Below are 20,941 nucleotides of genomic sequence, written 5' to 3'. Positions count from 1 at the left end.
TCCCGCATTTGCGTTGGCTTCAAATGGGATCACATGTTGACTAGGTCAAGGCCTAGGGGAGATTCCCCCCCTCCATGGCGTGACTCAAGAGGACCTGTTCCCCAGTCTGTTCAGTGGACTGGTCTCTACCCCTCCCCACCCCCACCTGCTGCTCTGGGGTAAAAAGGAGGGCTCCCTGGATGATATATTTGGGAGCTCTGCATGCTATACTCCCTGCTTGAGAGAGAGGCAGTGTATTAAAAGCTCTGAAAAGTCCTGCAGACAAGAGAGCAGCTTGAGGAGGCTTCCCTGGAAGTCCACGCTCCTCTGACCTCAGACTCACTGACCGTCTGCTGGAGCTGCTCTTCCAAGGCACCCACACCAGGGAACACTGCTCTGGAGACCCTCACACATTGGCCATGCTCGTAATGTGGCTTTTGGAGTAACCAGGAATCCACCAAAAGTATATTCACCCACCCCCAAGTCTGACATCCTTCCCCGAGGGCACAGCGGAGGCACATTCCAGTATCTGATATGGACGTGGACGATGAGATCGGTATGAGTCAGCGTCACTCTGCAAAGTCCCTGAAATCAGCCACAAAGTTCAGAACGCCTGGTTTTCTGTACAAGTACAGGAAAACATTCACATGTGTGTATAACGTATATACAGTAATGCACCACATGTATAGAGTGAAGATGCACCCTATCCAAAGTATTCATACACTATTTTTTTTAGTTCAATTTTTTTTTTTTTTAAGATCCCACATATACACGAGATCATACAGTATTTGTCTTTCTGTGTCTGGCTTATCTCACTTAGCATAATGCCCTCAAGTTCCATCCATGTAGTTGCAAATGACAGGATTTCCTTCTTTTTTATGGGTGAATAATATTCCATTGTATGTATATACATATATATATATATACACATATGCGAGTGTGTGTGTGTGTGTGTATCACAACTTCTTTCTCCGTTCATCTGTCCATGGGCTCAGGTTGTTTCCATGTCCTGGCTATTGTGAATAGCGCTGTGGTGAACATGAGGATGAAAATATATTTTTGAGTTAGCATTTTCATTTTCTTTGGCTAAATACCCAGAAGTAGAATTGCTGTATGCTAGTTCTATTTTTAATTTTTTGAGGACTCGCCATATTCTTTTTCCATAAAGGCTGCACCGACTTACATTCCCACACATACGGTATGTTAAACTTACTTTTCCCTGGGTGCATTTGGTTGAATTCATGTAACTGAAGTGCTCATGGGACACCCCCCTGCCACCCACAGTATGTCCACCCACCCATTCATTCATTCATTCATTGGTCCCACAGGTGTTTACTAGAACCTTCAGCGCGGTAAATGGCCGATGAATCGGCCACAGGGTCTGCCCTCGGGGCGCTCCCCGTCTGCTGGGGACAGACAGCAGGGTCGGGGCTGAATGGGCTCTGAGGGGTCTGGCAGAAGAGCAGAGGGCACCGGCCGGGTGGCACCGGGCCGGAGTGTGGAAGGCTGCCTGCAGGTTCGCCTTAAAGGGACCGCCATAGCCCAGGAGAGGAAGGGTGTGGTGGGGATATGGGCAGCCGCAGCAGGCTTGCAGGTGTGACCCAGTCAGAGCCGGGCGTCCAGAGTGGCCCGGGCGCTGGCTCCAGGCTGGGGGGCAGGGAGGGCAGAGAGAGGCTGGAAAGAGTAGTGAAGACACATCCATCCCGCCGGGTTTGCCTGGGAGGGGAGCTGTCCGAAGAATCTCTCTCCCTTGTCTCCGGGGAGAGACAGGATGTGGGAAGATGATCAAATTCTTAGCACATATAGAAATTTGCTGTGAGTCCAGCATTATTATCAACAAAGAAATGGTGATTTCCTGGTGTGCGCTCCTGGGGACGGCTGCATTCTTTTTCAAATACTCACGACCTCCTGTTTGGTACTCCCCTGTGGAATTTTTCCAGGGAAGGGCACGGATGACCTAGGATTCAGCCCCTAGGGGCCACCCTCCTCTGCCTACCAACCGGGGAACTTGCATGCCTTCCTGGGCTTCTGCCCCTGTCCCGTTTTCACTGCTTCTCCTCCCGAGTGCTCACTTCAGCAGCTCGCCCCTCTCCCTCGGGTGGCCGGCTGGGCCCAGGATCCCAGGTCTGAGAATCTGTACGCCTCGCACAGCGGCTCCGTCTTTTCACCCGTCTCAGGCGGGGTGGGTAGATGGAGCACATGTCCAGTGAGCTGATGACTGCTTGGAGGGAAGATGTGAAGACCTTTCCGGTGAGAGACACAGAAGCAGGGGGCAGGCCAGCTCCACTTTCTCTCTGCCATTTCTTAACAATACGCCATCTTGCCGGAGCAAAAGACCTATTCTTTCCCTATTCTTGCTTAGAACGCAGCTAACAAAGGACTTTTTGTCTCGCGTGCATTTTTTTTTTTTTTTTTTTTTTTTGCAAGCCTCAGTTCATCCTGGGTTTTAGCTCTCCTGACACCATTCTTTGAGATGAGTCTTTTGTTAGAACGTTCTCTTGCCGGCTTTCTTATGGTCGACAGACGCACACTCACACACTGCCACACCTTTACACGCACAGTCATTCGTTCATTCAGCTGTCGAGGCTTCGCGGGTGAATAATCCGGGTCCTCACAACCTTGTGGGGAGAGACGGATCCTTCCATTCAACACAGAGTAAGGATGGCGAAGGTGCTGAGCCAAAAGCCGAGGGGGGGATGTCAGGAAGGCCCTCGGAGAGGGGCCCCCGAGCTGTGGCTTGATGGAGACAGTTAACCAGTGCCCCGCCTAGTAAGAGCCGCGGCATCCGGATCCCTTCCAGGTGTGGTCTTGGCTTGGTGGCTGCTGCCTTGGCTTGTTTCATCTTCCTAACAACTTGAGGAGGCAGCTGCTTTATTATTCCCATTTTACAAAGGAGGAAACCGAGGCCTTGAGACGTCAGTCAACTCACCCCTGGTCCTTTCCCCACCCCCTCCCGCCCCCGGGGAAGTGGAGCCAGGATGTCAACCCAGCTTGACTGCCCCCCCCCCCAGGGCCCTGCTCTGAAACCACTGAGCTACATGGCCTCTCCCCAAGCCCGTGGGAGAGGAAGGGCCTTTGCCTACTGAGGGAGCAGCGTGTGGAGAGGCTTGGAGGCAGGGCGGCTTGGAGGAAGCAAGGGATGCCGTGAGCATTTTTTTTTTTTTTTTTGTAAAAAGGTTTTTTTTATTAAATCAGAAAAAGAAAGATGCAGTTTACATGATATCAGCCAATCATATGGCTACTTTGACTTACATTTTAATACACTCATGGTCCCATTTACTCCTCTGTACAAGTACTACAAAAAAAAAAACTCAGGTATTTGAATAATCTTCTGTAAGTTGGTCGTTGACCCTTGGCGGGGGACAGCAGTGCGCTCTGGCCTTCCTTGCTGGGAAGAGATGCTTGGATAGAACGGAGGCGGGAGAGAAGGGCGGGGGCTGGGAGACCAGAGTCTGTCTCTGTGGGCCTGTTACATCAGCCAGGCCCCACCTAGACACGTGCCCCCTGCAGCCCCCGTTCTCCTGTCTCTTCGTCCAGAGGCCCCTAGTTCCTCTGCTCGAAGACAGCCAGATGTGGCATTCTGAGCCCAGAAGGGCTGTGAGTGTCATGCCATGGGGCTGGCAAAGGCAACCTTTTTCCGTCTGCGTATTTTCCAAATCATCGTATATTTCAGCTGGTGTCACTGCAGATTGCTCACCCTCTGACCCATTGGCTTTAAATAGCAAAAGAGAAAAAAATACAATGCACTTTGTGGTTTCCAGTAAGATACTGTAAATACACCCAGATAATATTCCGGTGCAAACCATTCGCAGTGGCTGCGCAGGGCGGTGGAATGGAATCTTCCAGGCAGGCTTGGACATCAGTTTATTTCCTCTGTACCCGCCGGGGTCGTTATGGAGCTGGAATGCGGGGAGGGCGTCAGCCGGGCTCCCCGGGTTCATCTCAGTGATAACAGCGGTCTTTACTCAGCACCTTCTGGGGAACGGGGCCTCTCTGTACACAGAGGTTTCGCTTCGTCTTCAGGGCAGCTTGGCACTGTCCTCCTGGTGGATCCCATTTCACAGGTGGAGAAGCTGAGGCCGGGGAGCCAGCATCCTTGGTCAGGGTCACCTGAGTAAGGAGCGGGGTGGGGGGGACTAATAGGCTTCATCTTACCCAAGTTCTGAGCTGAGGCCGCCTGAGCTTCTGCGTGGAAAGTCACCTGGAGCTGCAGGTAGATTGAGAATGAAAGAAGCCGTGGTGGAGGTGCGGGCAGGACTCCACGCTGGGAGCCGGGAGACCCTGGTCCGAATCCCCCAGGTCTCGCTGCCGAGTCACTGATGAGCCCGGGCAAGTTTCCCAGCCTCTGTGAACCCCTTGTTCCAGGATGAACCCCCGGGCCTCACGTCTGTGGCTCTGGGAGGCTTTTCTCTGGTTCTGGGCACAGAGGGCCCTGTGCTAGGGCAGGATGGTAGGTGGTCTCATTCCCCAACAGCCTCCCTTCCTCCAACCCCCGCGGGCTCACCTGCTCCCCGCCACTGCCCAGGCCGGGTCAGGGCCCCCGCAGGGGCTCCCCGTCAGCCGGGAGCCCCCTCCCCCCTCAGAGAGCCTCGTGGCTGGCTCCTCCTGGCTCAAGAGTCCCCACCCCAGGTGGCTCCTGCTCACGTAAGCCCCCTGCCCTGCGTCTGCGGAGTCCTCGGCTGCCGCTGAGTGAGTGATATGATCTTGCTCTCTGTCCCCTCAGAAGCCAAGGCCATGTCTGAATCCCTCCTCTCAGTTTCCCCAGCCCCCAGCACAGTGCCTGGCACATAGTAGGTGCTCAAGCAATAGCTGTTGAGAGAAGGAACAGGGCCCGTGGCTCGGTCGGGGGTGCCGAGGAGAGGCAAGGTGTGATGGAGGTTCTTCCTCTGCTTGTGCACAGGAGGGAGAGGTAACTGGTCAAGGCAGGAGGGGGCTGGGTCTGTTCCCGGAGGGGCAGTGGTCCGTCATGGGCAGTAGGACGAGCCCAGCATCCTCTGCCCACTGGTCCCACGTGGAAGAGCAGGGAAAGAGCCTGGGCCGGGAGCCGGTAGGACTGCGCTGGGTGTCGTAACCTCAAGGCAGCAGAGAGGGTCAGACTCTGGAGCCAGGCTGATCGGGGTTGAATCCTGGTCAGAGCACACGCCTCTCTGGGCCTCACTTTCCGTATCTGTGAAGTGGAGATAAAAATGCTCCACACCTTCTAGTGTTGTCGCCAGAAGGAAGCGAATTGATCTGTATTGAGGGCTTAGGAAAAGAGCCTGGCAAATGGTAAGCATTTTATGACTTGGCCGTTCTTCTTATGAACCGTGTGCCATTGGGACCGTCACCTCATTCTGTTTCTGCAGCAACAAGACACACCTTAGAGCTGCCCTTGCAGACACCCAGCGCGAGACGAATGGACAGCTGTGGGCAATTGCCCACCTGGAGGGGCTTCCCGAGGCGGAGAGTGGGGTTGTTCTGGGAGCTCTGAGCGTGGTCAGGGTCGGGGTGTCCTCCGCAGTGGTTGGAGGCCTGTGACCCCTAGGTTTGCCTCCTGGCTCTGCCTCTGTAAGTCACCTCCTCGAGCCTCAGTTGCCCACAGATACAATAAGGAACTGCTGCTTACCTGGGGTGGGCGGAGGAGGCGTGGATGGATGGAGGTTAAGGTGGCCTCTCACGCAGGGAATCTGCGATGGTAAGATTCTGGGATCCTCGTCTACCTTCTTTTTTTTTTTTTTTTTTTTTTTTGCGGTACGCGGGCCTTTCACTGTCGTGGCCTCTCCCGTTGCGGAGCACAGGCTCCGGACGCGCAGGCGCAGCGGCCACGGCTCACGGGCCCAGCCGCTCCGCGGCACGTGGGATCCTCCCGGACCGGGGCACGAACCCGCGTCCCCTGCATCCGCAGGCGGACTCTCAACCACTGCGCCAGCAGGGAAGCCCTCGTCTACCTTCTTTCTGCCATCAAACCGTGTTCTCAGGAGGCCATCCCATTTGAATGGGTCCTATAAGCTATTTATTGTTGTTTTAACTGGTAACAGTTGAATGGCAGGAATAAAGGCATTTTGATCAGGGTTGCTGCCTTAAGGCAAAGGAATCTCTCTCAACTGTGGGCTTTGCCACGCAGTGAGGAACTGGAAGGGTGGACACTGCCAGCTTGGGCCTGGAATCCCAGTTCTGGCTGGTTTCTGGGCTGGCGGCCTAAGTGAATCAGTTTGCTTCTCAGAGCCCCGGTTTCCTCATCGGTAACACTGTGGAGAATGGTGGCCACCGAACGGGGCTGTTGGGAAACACCTGCAAGGGTGGGTCTGGCACATAGCAGGTGCTTAACAAAGGTTACTTTCCTTCTACCCTCTCCCTGCACCGAAAAGCCCCGAAACCCCGGGCCTCGGGCAGACTCTGTCCTGACGCCCTGGGGGAGGTCATGCGGAACGGGTGGAGCCCATCGCTGCTCCGCACCTGCCTGGTCAGAGCCTCTCTGAACCTCAGTCAGCTGGTTTCCCTATGAATAGGCGACCAGAACACTTTGCCAAAGTGCCTAGCGTGGAGCCTGGCCAGCAATAAGCACTAAACGAAGCTCACCTGGTTTTTGGCCACTGCTTGGAGTGTTTGCTCATCCATCCAGCTAAAGATATGTACTGAGCACCTCCTACATGGCAGGCCCTGGGGACACGAAGGACACATGACAAAGCGCTGCCTTCAAGGACATTATGCTGTAGGGGCAGCAGGAGTGGTGGCTGTGGTGTGAGAAACAGATGACAGATAAGTCTAAAATGGCAGGAGGGCCGTGGAGAAAACTGAAGCGGGAGAGTTTCTCTCTGTACCTCTCAGGGGGCCTGTAATTCCATCCATTGTAATCATTATGATACTCACTACCTTTTATTCATGCACTGGTCCCAGGGCTCAGAGATACCTGGGACCCCCACCCGCTGGGTGCCAGCTGGGTGAGATTCACAGATACGGAAATGGAGGATCAGAGAGGCCCCGTGACTTGCCCAGAGCCACCCAGCTTCTGGAGGGGTGGGGTTGGCAGTGAGGTCTGCTCGTTCATTCATCCGTCACACACTCTCGCTGGGGCTGTAAACAGTGGGAGACAGACAGACACGGGCCCTGCTCCCTCGGGACCCCCCAAGTCTGGCCGGGCAGCCGGAGGCTGGGTCAGCCCCCCCACGCTGGCCTCTGTGCGAGTCTATCGTGTCCTTCAGTGCATCGTGGAGCTCAACGAGGCAAAACGGACTTGGTGGTAATCGTAATCACAGCAGCAGCGGCTAGTGTTGACGGAACACGTACCCCACGCCGGGCGCTGTGATTCAGTCCACTCCGCAGCCCGTGATGCTGTTAAGGCCATTTCGTGGAGGAAGCAACAGAGGCTTAGACAGGTGGACAGGCCTGACATTAGTAGTTACACGGCCAGCCCACTGCCCAGGGCAGCTCTCCTGGTGGTCAGCGAGGAGGGGGAGGTACGGGGACTGCGCAGTCCTAGTCTAACACTGGTGGGCAAGGTCAAGGTCAAGGTCAGTGGCGGGAGTCGGCAGTGACCCTTTAGCATCTGGAAGCATTGGACTGCGCCAGCCAGTACCTGGGTCCCGGGAAGCTCAGAAGCTAAGGATAACAGTCCCTCTGTTTCTCGGGGGCCGTGGGCGCGGAGGTGAGGGCCAGCTTGGTGGGGAGGGAAGGCCGTGGCCCATGATGGACTTCACTCTGGTCTAGGAGTGCACCTTGAACTCAGGGGAGTCGTGTGTGTGCAGGCTGCAGCTGCCCTTCTCGCACCCACCTTGGGACGTGCTGGGGCATCCCGGGTAGGAGCGGAAGCCATCTGCATTGCATGCGCGGCTCAGAGGGCTCAGAGATACCTGCGACCTCCACTTGCTGCGTGCTAGGACCCCACACACTTGACCCCAGCCCAACCCCCAGGGAAGAGCCTGGGGGAAGGGCAAGTCTCAGGTGGCAGGCCAGGCTCCGACCCTTCCTCAGTTTGCTGCTCTGTTCTGAGTGTGATAAAGGGGATACAGTTTCCCTTTAGCTGCCGGAGGCTGCCAGTGGGGCCGCTGCACTTTGCAGTCATTTGCTCCCCAGAGAAAGTTCTTGGTCTGAACTGGGTGTCCGGAGGCCACGACCGCAGCTCAGCGCTGCTGCCCACCAGTTGGGAGGCCTGGGTGAGCCAGACTTTTCTCCTGGCCTCAGTTTCTTCAACAAATGAAAACTCCTACTCCTTCCCTCACAGCCTTCTTATAAGGGACTGTTATTACCCCCGTCAATAGAAATCGTAATAAATCTAATATTTGGGGTCACTGTCTCATGCCAGGCCCTTTGCTAAATGCTTTTACCTTTGTTAATTCTTTCTAGTTCTCTCAACCTCCCTAATTCAAGTGAGTGGTTGTCGTCCTATTTTGTACAGGAGGAACTGGAGCACAGAGCAGTTAGGTGACTCACCCAAGGTCACACAGCTAGAAAGTGGTGGCACAGAGATTTCCTCCCCCCATCTTATTCTCTGTATACTCTCCATCTGATGATTCTTTCTCTGATGTCTGTGAGGGTCTAATCTCGCTGTCGCCTGCTTCCTCCAGTGCATCCTCTTCTCGTGGGTTTGATTCTCAGTAGTGTGAGCTGGTGCCTGGAGACTGAGGCTCAGGCAGAGGAGGAACTGGTCCAAGTCACAGTCAGTCAGTGGCAGAGCTAGGACTGAATCCGGACGTATGGGCTCCAGCACCCCTGTATTAGCCGGGCCGCCGTGGAATGTCAGGGCCAGGCGTCGGCACAGTGAAGCCGTCGGTCCAGCGGGTGGACAGGCCTGCGTGTCTGCAGGGTGGGCAAGCGGTGGCCGGGGGTTGGCCTGCAGGTTGCTGGCATCCTAGCAGCCTGGGTGAGGGGCTACAAAGTGAAGGAGGGACGGGTGAGGAGGTCCACCTGAGTCGGGGTGACGGCGTCCTGAGACACTTCTCCATCCCCGGGGCCTCTTCCTCCAGGGTGCTTCCCTGACCCCCACCCACCCTGGCTCCGAGAGCGAACGCGTTGAGCGCCCACACTAGGCACGGGGTCCGGGTTCATCTCCATCCCGGCAGGAGGTGCCGCTCTGGGATCCAGGGAGGCCGGGAGGCTGGGTGGCAGGGTGTATCTGCACCAGGCCTAAGTGACCGCCCCCGCTCTTGCACCCCAGCTACTCAGGACCCTTCCACCCCTCTCAACAGCCCAGCACCGCCCTGCAGGGCCCTTGTAAAGTCTTTTTTTTTTTTTTTTTTTTCTGTACGCGGGCCTCTCACTGCTGTGGCCTCTCCCGTTGCGGAGCACAGGCTCCGGACGCACAGGCTCAGCGGCCACGGCTCACGGGCCCAGCCGCTCCGCGGCATGTGGGATCTTCCCGGACCAGGGCACGAACCCGTGTCCCCTGCATCGGTAGGCGGACCCTCAACCACTGCGCCACCAGGGAAGCCCACCTTGTAAATTCTTAACATGTGGCTCCCAGCGCCCCCAGCAGGGCCGTCTCCACCTCCACGTAGCTGGGAAGCCCTGCGGGGAAGTGACACCTCAGCAGCTCCCCGGGCCCCCACTGACCCTTTGCTGTCCTGTCCCTCCCGCCTGCCGGTGAGCAGTCCCTCTCCCCTCCCCCAGCCCTCGTCTCCTGCATCAGTCGGGATCCCGAGGATGCGGGTCCCAGCCTTCTCTGGAGATGCTCACAGTCGAGTGAGGGGGCCATGGGGGTACAGACCTCTAAACAGCAGGTGACACAGCGGCGATAGCAAGGCCACGAGCGCGGGAGCTGCTGTGTCAGGCAGGTGCCACGAGCCAGGCAGGGCGCTGAGAGCTTCACATGGACAAACTCTCCTCTCTTATCGTCCCCGTGAGAAAGGGACTCTTGCTGTGTCCCCACATTCCAGCAACGCGACTGAGACACAGAGAGGGGGTGGCGGCGGCTGAAGGTGGCAGAGCTACACACCGGTGTTCTGGGGTTGCAGCCTATAGGCCTCTGGCTCCAGAGCCGGGGTACACTGGTGGTCAGAGTGCTGCTGTACAGTTTGTCACCAGGTGCCACGAGTGCTGCGCGTGTGTGCAGCGGGCACGGCCCCGTCAGCCCGGGGGGAGCGGGTGGTGCCCCACAGAGGGGTCCCCCTTCTGGCCTCCGGCCTCTCTCCTCCGCTGCCCCGTCGACTCCCCAAAGGGCGTTCAGTGACTGGGGACTGAACGGGGATGTGCGTGACGGGGGTGCCTGGGACGGAGCTTTCTCGGGGTGAGGAACGGGTGCTCAGTCAGTCTCTGGGGAGCCCCGACAGTGAGCTCAGCCTCCCTTCCCGTCCCAGGACGCCCTGGACCTGAGCCCAGCCTTTCCACTCTTGTCCCCGCAGGGAGCCGGGAGGCCGCCTTCACCTACGCCATCATCGCAGCCGGCGTGGCCCACGCCATCACCGCCGCCTGCACCCAGGGCAACCTGAGCGACTGCGGCTGCGACAAGGAGAAGCAAGGCCAGTACCACCGGGACGAGGGCTGGAAGTGGGGTGGCTGCTCTGCCGACATCCGCTACGGCATCGGCTTCGCCAAGGTCTTTGTGGATGCCCGGGAGATCAAGCAGAATGCCCGGACTCTCATGAACTTACACAATAACGAGGCAGGCCGAAAGGTAGGCAGCTAGGGAGGGGAGCCGGGCGGCTCTTGCAGAGACGCTGCAAAATGGCTGATTCCTAACAGCCGGCGTTGGGTCTCTGGCGACGGGCCGCAGGGCTCTGCCCGTAGCCTCATTCGGCTTTGCATCTGTTGTCGGTTTGCTGCTGGTCAGGACTGCCGTGCGGCGTGACGCTTGTCAGTTACCGACAAGGTTGAATAATCGAGTCTCTGTTTAAACGTCGGGTGCAACTCAGCAAGACGGAAAGAGGGGGCGGATGTGAGCTGTCATCCGCGGGCCCACAAAATCAGCCGTACAAAACTCTGATTGTGGGGAGGAGTTGAGGTGGGTTCGGTGGGAGTCACTGCTGTAGGGCAGATGCCAGGGTTGGTGATGTAACCTTGGTCACCTTAACCAAGGTCTGGAGCTCAGAATAATGGAGGTGACCATTCCCTCTTCACCGCCTCCTCAGATCCTCCTAGACTCTGGGCTCAGCTTAGAAGAGAGTCCAGGCTGTCCCAGGATGTTTCTAATGGAGGTGGCTGGCTTACAGAGGGGGTGGACACCCCATCCCGTGAGCCAAGGGAGCAGACAGGTTTGCTGGCAGAGTACAGTGAGGGCCTGTGGGGTGGGGCTGTCACAGGACGGTGGGTCCTGCCTGTGTGAGGACCCGCAGGCCCCGGAGGTACCAGGCAAGGAGGGGCTCTGATGGGCCAGGCCAGACAGGGAGGGAGGGCTCCATGCCGCCGGGGTGGAGGGGAGGACCGACCACTGCAGTGACAGGGTGTGTGTGGGCACCCCTTGGGGGGCCAGGCAGGAGAAGATGTGATGAGAATGGGGGAAACCGTGCCCAGGGCTGTAGGAACCAAGGAACACAGACCCCGTCCGTGGGGCCCCCAGCTTGGCTCCAGCCCGTGGAGGCTGTGCGGGAATGCCGGCCCAGGGTGGCCTCATCCTCTGGTTTTAGACCCAGATGTTCGTGTACAAGCACTTCTTTTTTTTAGGCGTTGGCATTTAAAACTGGTAGTCACCAGTGACTCTTAAAACATGTAGAAAAAGGAAAAAAGAAAGATGATTACTATAGGAGCTCAAACGCACACATGCTGGCTAAGGGTGGGCCGCGAGCTGCCCGTCTGGGTGCCGGCTGACCTGGTTTTGCTAGAACACGTCCGTGGGCCAGCAGTCTTCTCGCTCAGTCCTCACGTCGTCCCTGTGAACGGTGGCATCATTACCCCATTTTGCTGGTGAAGAGGTCGAGGCACAGAGGGATTGTCACGTGCTAATCGGGAGCAAAGCCAGGATGTGAAGCCTGGCGTCTGGTTCTCGGGTTGGTGTCCTTTGCACAGTGCGGGCTGGCGGTGGGCTGCCTGGGTTCAGGTCCGAGCTCTGTCGCTCGCTTCTTCCCGGGAAGGAAGCAGAGAAGGCAGGAGAGCCCTTCGCCAGGGCTGGCACACAGCTGGTCCTCAGCACGGGGTGGGTGTTGACCCCAGGCCGAGGGAGGGAACCGTCTGGTAGATGTTGTTGGGGGGTGGCTTGCCCACCCGTGTACAGACGAATGGGAGGCACCAGCAACCCTTCCTCCTGCCTTGGGATTCCCTCCTTCCCTCCCTCCCTCCTCTGCAGTCTCTGGCCACATCTGGTGTGTCAGAGCCTCCCAGGCGGCCACGGTGAGTCACGCAGCAGGCTGCTCACCTGGTCTGTCCTGGGATGGTGGCCGGGGTGGATTGCAAGGCCCTGCCGGCCCTGCCCTGTGCCGGGAGCTCCTGCCCAGGGCGGCACATTCCTCCAGGGTTCTCAGCTCTTCATTCCTCCCGGTTTCTACGCTGAGATCGCTTCCTAGGGCTGAGGTCATAGGTCACGGGGTCCCTCCTGGCCTTGAAGCTCCCACCCCTGGGAGTGGACAGGAGAGGGACAAGTGGCGTCCCTCTCCCCCTGTTTCCTCCCGTGTGGCTACCTGGTCCAGCCACAGTGAGAATGAAGGGAGAGAGCGCTTAGCTGGGGGAAGGAAGGTCCCACACACATCAGGCGGGAGAGGGTTTCTTTTTTGGATTTCCTTCCCATTTAGGTCACCTCAGAGGACTGAGTAGCGTTCCCTGTGCTATACAGCAGGTTCTCGTTAGTTACCTGTTTTATACATAGTAGTGTATATATGTCCATCCTAATCTCCCAGTTCATCGCACCCCGCTTCCCCCCTTGGTGTCCATACATTTGTTCTCTACATCTGTGTGTCTATTTCTGCTTTGCAAATAAGTTCATCTGTACCATTTTTCTAGATTCCATATAAGCGATATTATATGATCTTTGTTTTTCTCTTTCTGACTTACTTCACTCTGTATGACGGTCTCTAGGTCCATCCACGTCTCTGCAGATGACCCAATTTCATTCCTTTTATGGCCGAGTAATATTCCATTGTATATATGTACCGCATCTTCTTTATCCATTCCTCTCTTGCTGGACATTTAGGTTGCTTTCATGTCCTGGCTATTGTAAATAGTGCTGCAGTGAACATTGGGGTGCATGTGTCTTTCTGAATTATGGTTTTCTCTGGGTATATGCCCAGTAGTGGGATTGCTGGGTCATATGGTAGTTCTGTTTATTTATTTATTTATTTTATTTTATTTTATTTTATTTTTGGCTGTGTTGGGTCTTTGTTGCTGCGCGCGGGTTTTCTCTAGTTGCGGCGAGTGGGGGCTACTCTTCGTTGCAGTGCACGGGCTTCTCACTGTGGTGGCTTCTCTTGTTGTGGAGCATGGGCTCTAGGTATGTGGGCTTCAGTAGTTGTGGCCCTCAGGCTCAGTAGTTGTGGCTTTCAGGCTCTAGAGCGCAAGCTCAGTAGTTGTGTCTCGCGGGCTGTAGAGCGCAGGCTCAGTAGTTGTGGCGCACGGGCCCAGTTGCTCCGCGGCATGTGGGGTCCTCCCGGACCAGGGCTCGAACCCGTGTCCCCTGTATTGGCAGGCGGATCCTTAACAACTGCGCCACCAAGGAAGCCCTGGTAGTTTTTTTTTTTTAAGGAACCTCCATACTGTTCTCCATAGTGGCTGTACCGATTTACATTCCCACCAACAGTGTAGGAGGTTCCCTTCTCTCCACATGGGAGAGGGTGTCCTGAGCCACCCGCTCCAGCAGGCATGAGGGCTGTGCTTGCTGTTCAGGGCAGCTCTTGGGTGATGCAGATGATGGGACCGTCATACGTTGTAAGGTCAACCTCAGGGGCCTTCTTGGAGTAGGTGGGCCCCAGTAAATGAGTGAGGTTTGGCTCGGCAGAGAAGAGAGGTGGAGGCAGCCCAGGTAGTGGCCAAAGGCCCAGAGGAGGGGCTTGGGGCCAGTTCAGGGGCCCAGACTGGCTGGTCTGTGAGTCAGGCCCTGAAGGGGTGGCTGCAGCCAGAGGGCTGCAAGATCACCTTCCAGGCCAGGGAGTGAGAGCCGTGGGTTTTCCCCTCAGGGCTGCCCTGTCCTTACTGCTTGAGTTCCAGCTCCGACATCCCCTCTTCGGAGAGCCTTCCCTCTCAACCCCTTTCTAGCCTTTCCCGGGGCAGTGCCTTGTTCCAAGGCCTTCTCCCCTCCCCAGATCATCAGCTTGATAAGGACAGAGACCTCGTGCATCACATTCACAGCCGCACCCAGGGCCTGGTGTACAAGGGGCGCTCTAGGTACGTACGGAGTGAATGGTTGAGCCCCCTCCGGTCACTGGGGAGCCACTGATGGTTCTGGAGCAGGGGGTCAGAAGTCACAGAGACTGACTCCAGGGCAGCAGAGTGAGGCCTTGGGTGGGGTCAGGAATGGGGTGTGGGCATCCCTGGTGGGGTGCGCGGGTTGGGCCCCACTTGACACTTCTGAGTGGGAATGGTTTCCCCAGCTCGGGGTGCCCCCATCCCCTGCTGCCTAGCCCCCCCCTGGTTCAGGAGGACGCTGGAGGGTCACCTCCTGGAAGGGCAGTTCAGCCGGGCACTGTATGTTTTCCAGAGCCAAGAGGTAGAATCTGGGACTCCCCAGTGTACACCGGAAAGGCCTGATTAACCACCAGTCCAGCCCCTTTGTGGTTTGGGGGTGCAAACCTCAGCCACGCAGGGCAGCGGCCACACCCCTCCGCCAGGGCACGGCAGGAAGGTGGTCTCCCAGCCTAGCCCCCCACTCCCAGCCATGGGGCGCCCCAAGGGCCCGGACACAGATCCGAGCGGCCAGGAGCCAGGCAGGCAGTCGCCTAGCCTGGGGAAGGTGAGGCCCAGTGTGTATCATCTCTGGGTTCCATCCCTTCTGGGGGCCTCAGTCTCCTCATCTGTCAAATGGCACTATGAACCTCGATTTGTTCAGGGTCCCAGGTGCCAGTCAGGGCCAGGCGAGGGCACACGCTGGAGACCCCCAGGATCCCGCAGCCTGCCATTCTTCAAAGGCACGGCACCCCATTCCAGAAAGTGTGCCCACAGCAGGCTTCCGTGGGCCCCACGCACAGTGGAGCTGGAACCGGCAGGAGGAGAGGGGCCAGCCCACAGCCGCTGAGCGTCTTGGGAAGGATCACAGGTGTGTTTATCACCGGCTCCGTCCTCCTGCCGTGAGAAGACAAGACTCAACCTGACCACGGGCTCTGGGGCTTGTTGGCAGCTGGTGCGAGAGAAGAGGGGGAGGGGGGGGAAGGGGTGTGTGTCCCAGGGCCGAGGTGGTGGCCGGCTGAGTGAGCGGAGACTCAGGGCTTGTCCCTCCGGGCGGCCCTTGGGGTGGCAGGGTGCCTCCGACTCAGCTGGCAGATCAAGAGGAATAATGCCGCGGGGGGCACCTGGCCTCGCAGGACTCCGGTTTGGGTCCGGCCCAGGCAGAGCCAGGGTTTCGCCTGCAGATGTGCCCGCAGGGCTGGGGGTGTCTGTGCCCTGCCTCCCTCCCCTGCACCCACTGTCTTGTGCAATTGTGTGGTCTGCGGGGTGGAATCAGAGGGGTCACGGTAGAAGACAGGAATGGAGGAAGCCAACAGGTCCTTTGGGGAGGTGAGTTTTGAATCAGAGTCTCTCTCGATTGGAATTTTAGGGCCATAGTATTTTGGCATTGAAATGACAGATGGTTCAGGTTGGGACTGTAGAATGTTAGGTTTGCAACCTCACACGGGGGGCTTGGAATCAGGATCTTTGGTTGGGAGGGAGAGAGGTGTCAGAAGCGGTGGGTTGAAATCTTTGTTTTTTAAATTTTTTAAAAAAGTATAGCTACGTTTTACTGAAGTCGTTTTTTTAGATTAACTTGAGTAATTACACTGCAATTTAAAAAGCAAACAAAAAATGATTCACAAGAAATTTGCACTGGAGTAACTTTGAATTATTTCTTATTAATGGTTGAAGATATAGCTCATAGTTGGTGGTAGTCTGAAGGAGCCAATAAGAAAACTTTAAGTTGCTGTATGAAATCTTTGTTTTTTTAAAAAATTTTATTTATTTTTGGCTGCGTTGGGTCTTGGTTGCTGTGCTCATGCTTTCCCTAGTTGTGGCGAGTGGGGGCTACTCTTCGTTGCGGTGTGCGGGCTTCTCATTGCGGTGGCTTCTCTTGTTGCAGAGCACGGGCTCTAGACATGTGGGCTTCAGTAGTTGCAGCACGCGGGCTCAGTAGTTGTGGCTCACGGGCTCTAGGGTGCAGGCTCAGTAGTTGTGGCGCATGGGCTTAGTTGCTCCGCGGCATGTGGGATCTTCCTGGACCAGGACTTGAACCTGTGTCCCCTGAATTGGCGGGCGGATTCTTAACCACTGCGCCACCAGGGAAGCCCCGGGTTGAAATCTTTGGATGGCGGAATCTTTGTGGCTTCGAATCATTTCTTTCCCACCTTTGGGGCGGTGAGGATATGAACTCACCAAGCTTCTTGCCCTCAAGGTGCTCTGTGTGGTGACAGAGGTGGTTAAGAGGAGCACAAATGATGATTCAGGGCTAAACACCGCAGGAGAAATGCAACACAGAAGGTGCATAAGAGCTCAGAGGAGGGAACGGTTTCTTCTTGGAGGAGCCTGGACACTTTTGGGGCAAGAAGAAGGGACCCTTTAGTAGGGCTTTGAAGGATAAGTAGGAGTCCTCCAGGTGGACAAGGCAGGTGGGAGGGAGGGCAGTTCAGGGAGAAGTAACGGCATCTATCAAAGCATGAAGTCCTGAAAAAGCATGGTCAGGTGGGGGCGGACTGCGTGTGTCTGGGGAGAGGGGATGACGGGTGATGAGACTGCAGAGGTGGCTGGGGTCACGTGCAGGGCCTTGCCTGCCAGGTTCAGGAGCAGGCTTCCCCCTTAGGCTGGCGGTTCCCGAGGAGACTTTGCAGGAGGAGTGAGTGCCGTGTTCAGGGACACTTTGTCCCCTGTCTGGGACAAAGCGGAGGACAGAGTGAAGGGGGCAGGGTGGCAGCTGGTGCCCCAGCCCAGCAGGGACCACAGGTAGGCGGGAGGGACAGCTGTTTTGGAGCAGAAGAAGCAGGGCCCACCTTGGGTTGCACTGGGGGTGGATGGGTGGGCGCTCCACCTCACTGGGGTCAGGCACTGGGGCGTGTGGAGTCTGGACTTGAGGGGAGATGATCATTAGGGTGCTTTTAGCATGTGAGTGGGAGAGCCTGTGGGCATCACATGGGGATGCCCAGGGGCCACTGGTGCCTGGAGAGAGAGGTCTTGGTTGGAGCCACTTCCTGGCAGCCACCAACGCGAGGCAGTTGCCAAAGCCCTGGCATTTGGCAGGACTGGCCAGCAGGAAGATTCTAGTGGGAAAGCCCAGAGCCCGGTCACAGCCCTGAGGAAATGGGCACTGGGGCAGGAGGGCTATGGGACACGGAAGAGCAGACAGGGAGGTGGGTCCTTGTGGATGCATGCCCGAGCACTGAGCTCAGAGCCAGCTGCTGCTGCATCCTGGCTCTGGAAGCGGGGGTCCGGGCTCTCCGCGCCTCGGTGATGCTACTGCACCGGGCCGGGGGTGCCATCGAGGCCTTGCCGGCCCCCGAGGGCAAAGTGTGCTGGGAGCTCTGGGGGCCCCAGGGAGGGAGGGGGCCTCCACAACCCCTTCCTGGGAGCGTGGTGACTGAGCCCAAGAGAGGCAGCCCTGGGGATGGGGGCCCGGCCGGGACGGGGCTGGCCCCTGCTGGAATGTGCTCCAAGGGAGGTGAGCTCAGGGGGATGGAATTCCACCCAAAGAGAGTCACCTCCCAGTCCCTGCCCAGCCTCTGCGTGCGGAGGGTGCTGGTCTTGCCCCTTCCTGCCCTGCCCTGTCTGGCCTGGGTGCTCCTGGGAGCTGGAGTCCCACCCTGCCCTGGCTGCACGCAGGCCTGTGAGTCAGGGGACACCAGGGACCTGGCCTCTGGCAGCTGGGGCGGGGCCCCGATAAGGCTTGCTCAGCTATGCTCTCCTCCGCTGTCCCGAGGGCCACTTGCATATTTGACCGGATAGAATGGTCAGTGGTGGCACGTTGAGGGCCCGAGGAGCCAGGCCCTGCCTGGCCTGAAGCCAGCTGACCAGGCTGGGCTGTGAGGAGGCCTCCGCAGGCCGCCGTGCCCTCCCTTTCTGCTCCAGATCTGGTGCAGATGTGGGTTCTTCCCTTCCCAGATGCAAAGGCTTCCAGCTGGAACCTGAGGGACTTGGACCATGGGTGGCCTTGGGCAGATCCCGGCCCTCCAGGGCCTCAGTTTCTCCCATGGTGGGACCTCGTGTCTCAGAAGGGTCTTCTAGTTCTGACATGTGGGGGTAGGGAATACAGGGTTCTTAGGACCACTGGACACCAACTATGTCTCCAGCCACACGCCCCTGGAGTCCGCCAAGCTTGTTCCTGCCTCAGGGCCTTTGCACATGCTGTTTCCCCCGTCTGGCAGGCCCTTCCCTCAGATGTTTGCATAACTAGTTCCTGCTGTTCCTTCAGGTCTCTGCTCAGATGTCGCCCTCCCGGGGAAGCCCTCTCTGACTTTCTGACTTTCCTCCCCTTTCTCCACCTCAGCTCTGTCTGTACACTGTCTTGCTTTATTTTCTCTCTAACACTTAATACCATATGAAATGATTTTATTTGCACAGTTCTTTACGTCTTTATTCCCTCTCTCCTCCCACTACAATGTCAGCACCACGAGGGTAGGGGTGGCCTGAGTTTACAGCTGTATCCCCTGTGCTTAGAACAGTGCCAGGCACATAGTAAGTGTTCAAGAAAGATTTGTTGAGTGAATGAATGACGTGACAGGTGTCTCCCCTTACCTGGGGCAGTCTCCCAGGAGTAGGGTTGCCAGATAAAAAACAGGACTCCCAGTTAAATGTGAGATAACATATTTTTTAGTACAAGTATGTCCCAAATATTGTGTGGGACATATACTTATAGCAAAACTTTATTCATTATTTATCTCAAATTAAAACTTAAATGGGTTTCTTGCACTTTTACATTCATATTTTTATGTTGAGATACTGTCAACTCATGCAGTTGCAAGAAGTCAGAAAGATCCTCTCTGCCCTGTGCCCGGTTTTCCCCAACAGCTCGTAAAATTATATAGTATCCCAACCGGGTATTGATATCAGTATAGTCACGACACAGAACATTCCACCGTGAGGATTCCTGTGCTGCCCTTTTGGAGCCAGATCTACCTCCCTCCCTCCTTTATCCCCTCCTAATCCCTGGCAGCCACTAATCTGTTCTCCATTTCTAGTTTTATCATTTCAAGATTGTTATATAAATGGAATGCTACAGTGTGTAATCTGTCGGGATTGGCTTTTTTCACTCAGCGTAAGCCCCTCCAGATTCATTCAACTTGTTGCGTTTATGAATAGTTTGTGCCTTTTTGTTGCCGAGTGGTGTTTCACGGTATGGAACCGTTCATCTGTTAAAGGCCTCCTGGGTTGTTTCCAGTTTGGGGCTATGACACATAGGCTGCTGTGAACACTTGTGGACAGGTTTTGGTGTGAACGCAGGGTTCCATTTCTCTGGGGTAGATGCCCAAGAGTGTAACTGCTGGATCGTACGGTAGTTGTGTGTTTAGCTTTACAAGAAAGGGCTGAACTTTTCCAGCGTGGCTGTACCATCTTACATTACCACCAGCAATGTGCAAGGGCTCCTGTTTTGCTGCATCCAGTCTAGCATTGACCGTCGTCACTGTTTTTTGCTTTTGCCGTTCTGAGAGGTGTGTGCAGTATCTCACTGTGGTGGTTTTTTTTTTTTTTTTTTTTTTTTTTTTTGTGGTACGCGGGCCTCTCACTGTTGTGGCCTCTCCCGTTGCGGGGCACAGGCTCCGGACGCGCAGGCTCAGCGGCCACGGCTCACGGGCCCAGCCGCTCCGCGGCATGTGGGATCTTCCCGCACCGGGGCACGAACCCATATCCCCTGCATCGGCAGGCGGATTCTCAACCACTGCGCCACCAGGGAAGCCCTCACTGTGGTTTTAATGACTGTTTCCCTAACAGCCAGTGATGGGGACCGTCCTTCCATGTGTGTATTTGCCGTCTGTACATCCTCTTCACTGGAATGTCTGTTCGTGTCTTATGCCCATTTTCTAATTAGATTAGGTTTTCACTGTTGAGTTTTCTTTGTATGTTCTGGATCCTAGTCTTCTGTCAGACACGTGGTTTGTAGTTTTTTCCTCCCAATTTATAACTTGTCTTTTCCTCCTCCTCATAGGCTCCTTTGCAGAGCAAAAGTTTTTAACTTTGATAAGGTCCAATTCATGAGTTCTTCGTTTTACGGATAGTGCTTTTGTGCTAAGAACTGTTTGCTGAGCCCTAGGTCCTGAAGATTTTGCCCTGTGTTTTTTTCTAAAAGCTTTGTAGTTTTACATTTAAGTCTTTTGGTTTTTTTAAACTAAGGTTTGTTTCTTTTTTCAAATTGATTTTTTTAGTTTGCAAATTTGATTTTTGTTTTCTTTTTTTCTTTGGCTGCACCTCAGAGCATGCAGAACTTTCCTGACCAGGGATCGAACCCATGCCCCCTGCAGTGGAAGTGCAGAGTCTTAACCACTGGACCACCAGGGAAGCCCCTCAAACTTGATTTTTTAAATGTATTTATTTTTTATTATAGTAAAATACCCATAACATAAAACTTACCATTCCAGCCATTTTAAAGTGTCTGGTTCAGTGGCATTAAGTATATTCTCACTGCTGTGCAGCCACCATCCATCCCCAGAACTTTCTCATCTTCCCAAACTGAAACTGTCGCCATTAACCACTAACTCTCCTCCGCCCTCCTCGGGCCCTGGCAGCCACCGTCCACTTTCTGTGTCTGTGAGTCTGACTGCTCTAGGGGCCTCATATGAGTAGGCTCTGACAGTGTCTGTCGCTTTGTGGCTGGTTTATTTCACTGAGCAGCATGTCTTCAAGGTTCCATGATCCATTTTGAATTAACTTTTACATAAGGTGCGTATATTAGGTCAGGGTGATGGTTTTGTCTGTTGATGTTCTCAGCCTGGCAAGCCTGCCCAGCCCCCGCTGCCCT

At 55.9% G+C, this 20,941-nt stretch overlaps 1 protein-coding gene across 1 annotated transcript in view; it reads left to right on the top strand.

The window, feature by feature from the left end:
* The window catches only part of WNT7A (Wnt family member 7A), a 70,214-nt gene that overhangs the window by 13,018 nt on the left and 36,255 nt on the right, over nt 1–20,941 (top strand). Inside the window, exon 3 of the mRNA XM_059075389.2 lies at nt 10,296–10,567. Coding sequence (XP_058931372.1) covers nt 10,296–10,567 — 272 coding nt within the window. The remainder of the gene's footprint in view (nt 1–10,295; nt 10,568–20,941) is intronic.

Source organism: Kogia breviceps, chromosome 10, assembly GCF_026419965.1.
Source record: "Kogia breviceps isolate mKogBre1 chromosome 10, mKogBre1 haplotype 1, whole genome shotgun sequence".
Classification (NCBI taxonomy): domain Eukaryota; kingdom Metazoa; phylum Chordata; class Mammalia; order Artiodactyla; family Physeteridae; genus Kogia; species Kogia breviceps.
This window is presented reverse-complemented; position numbering and strand designations above follow the sequence as displayed.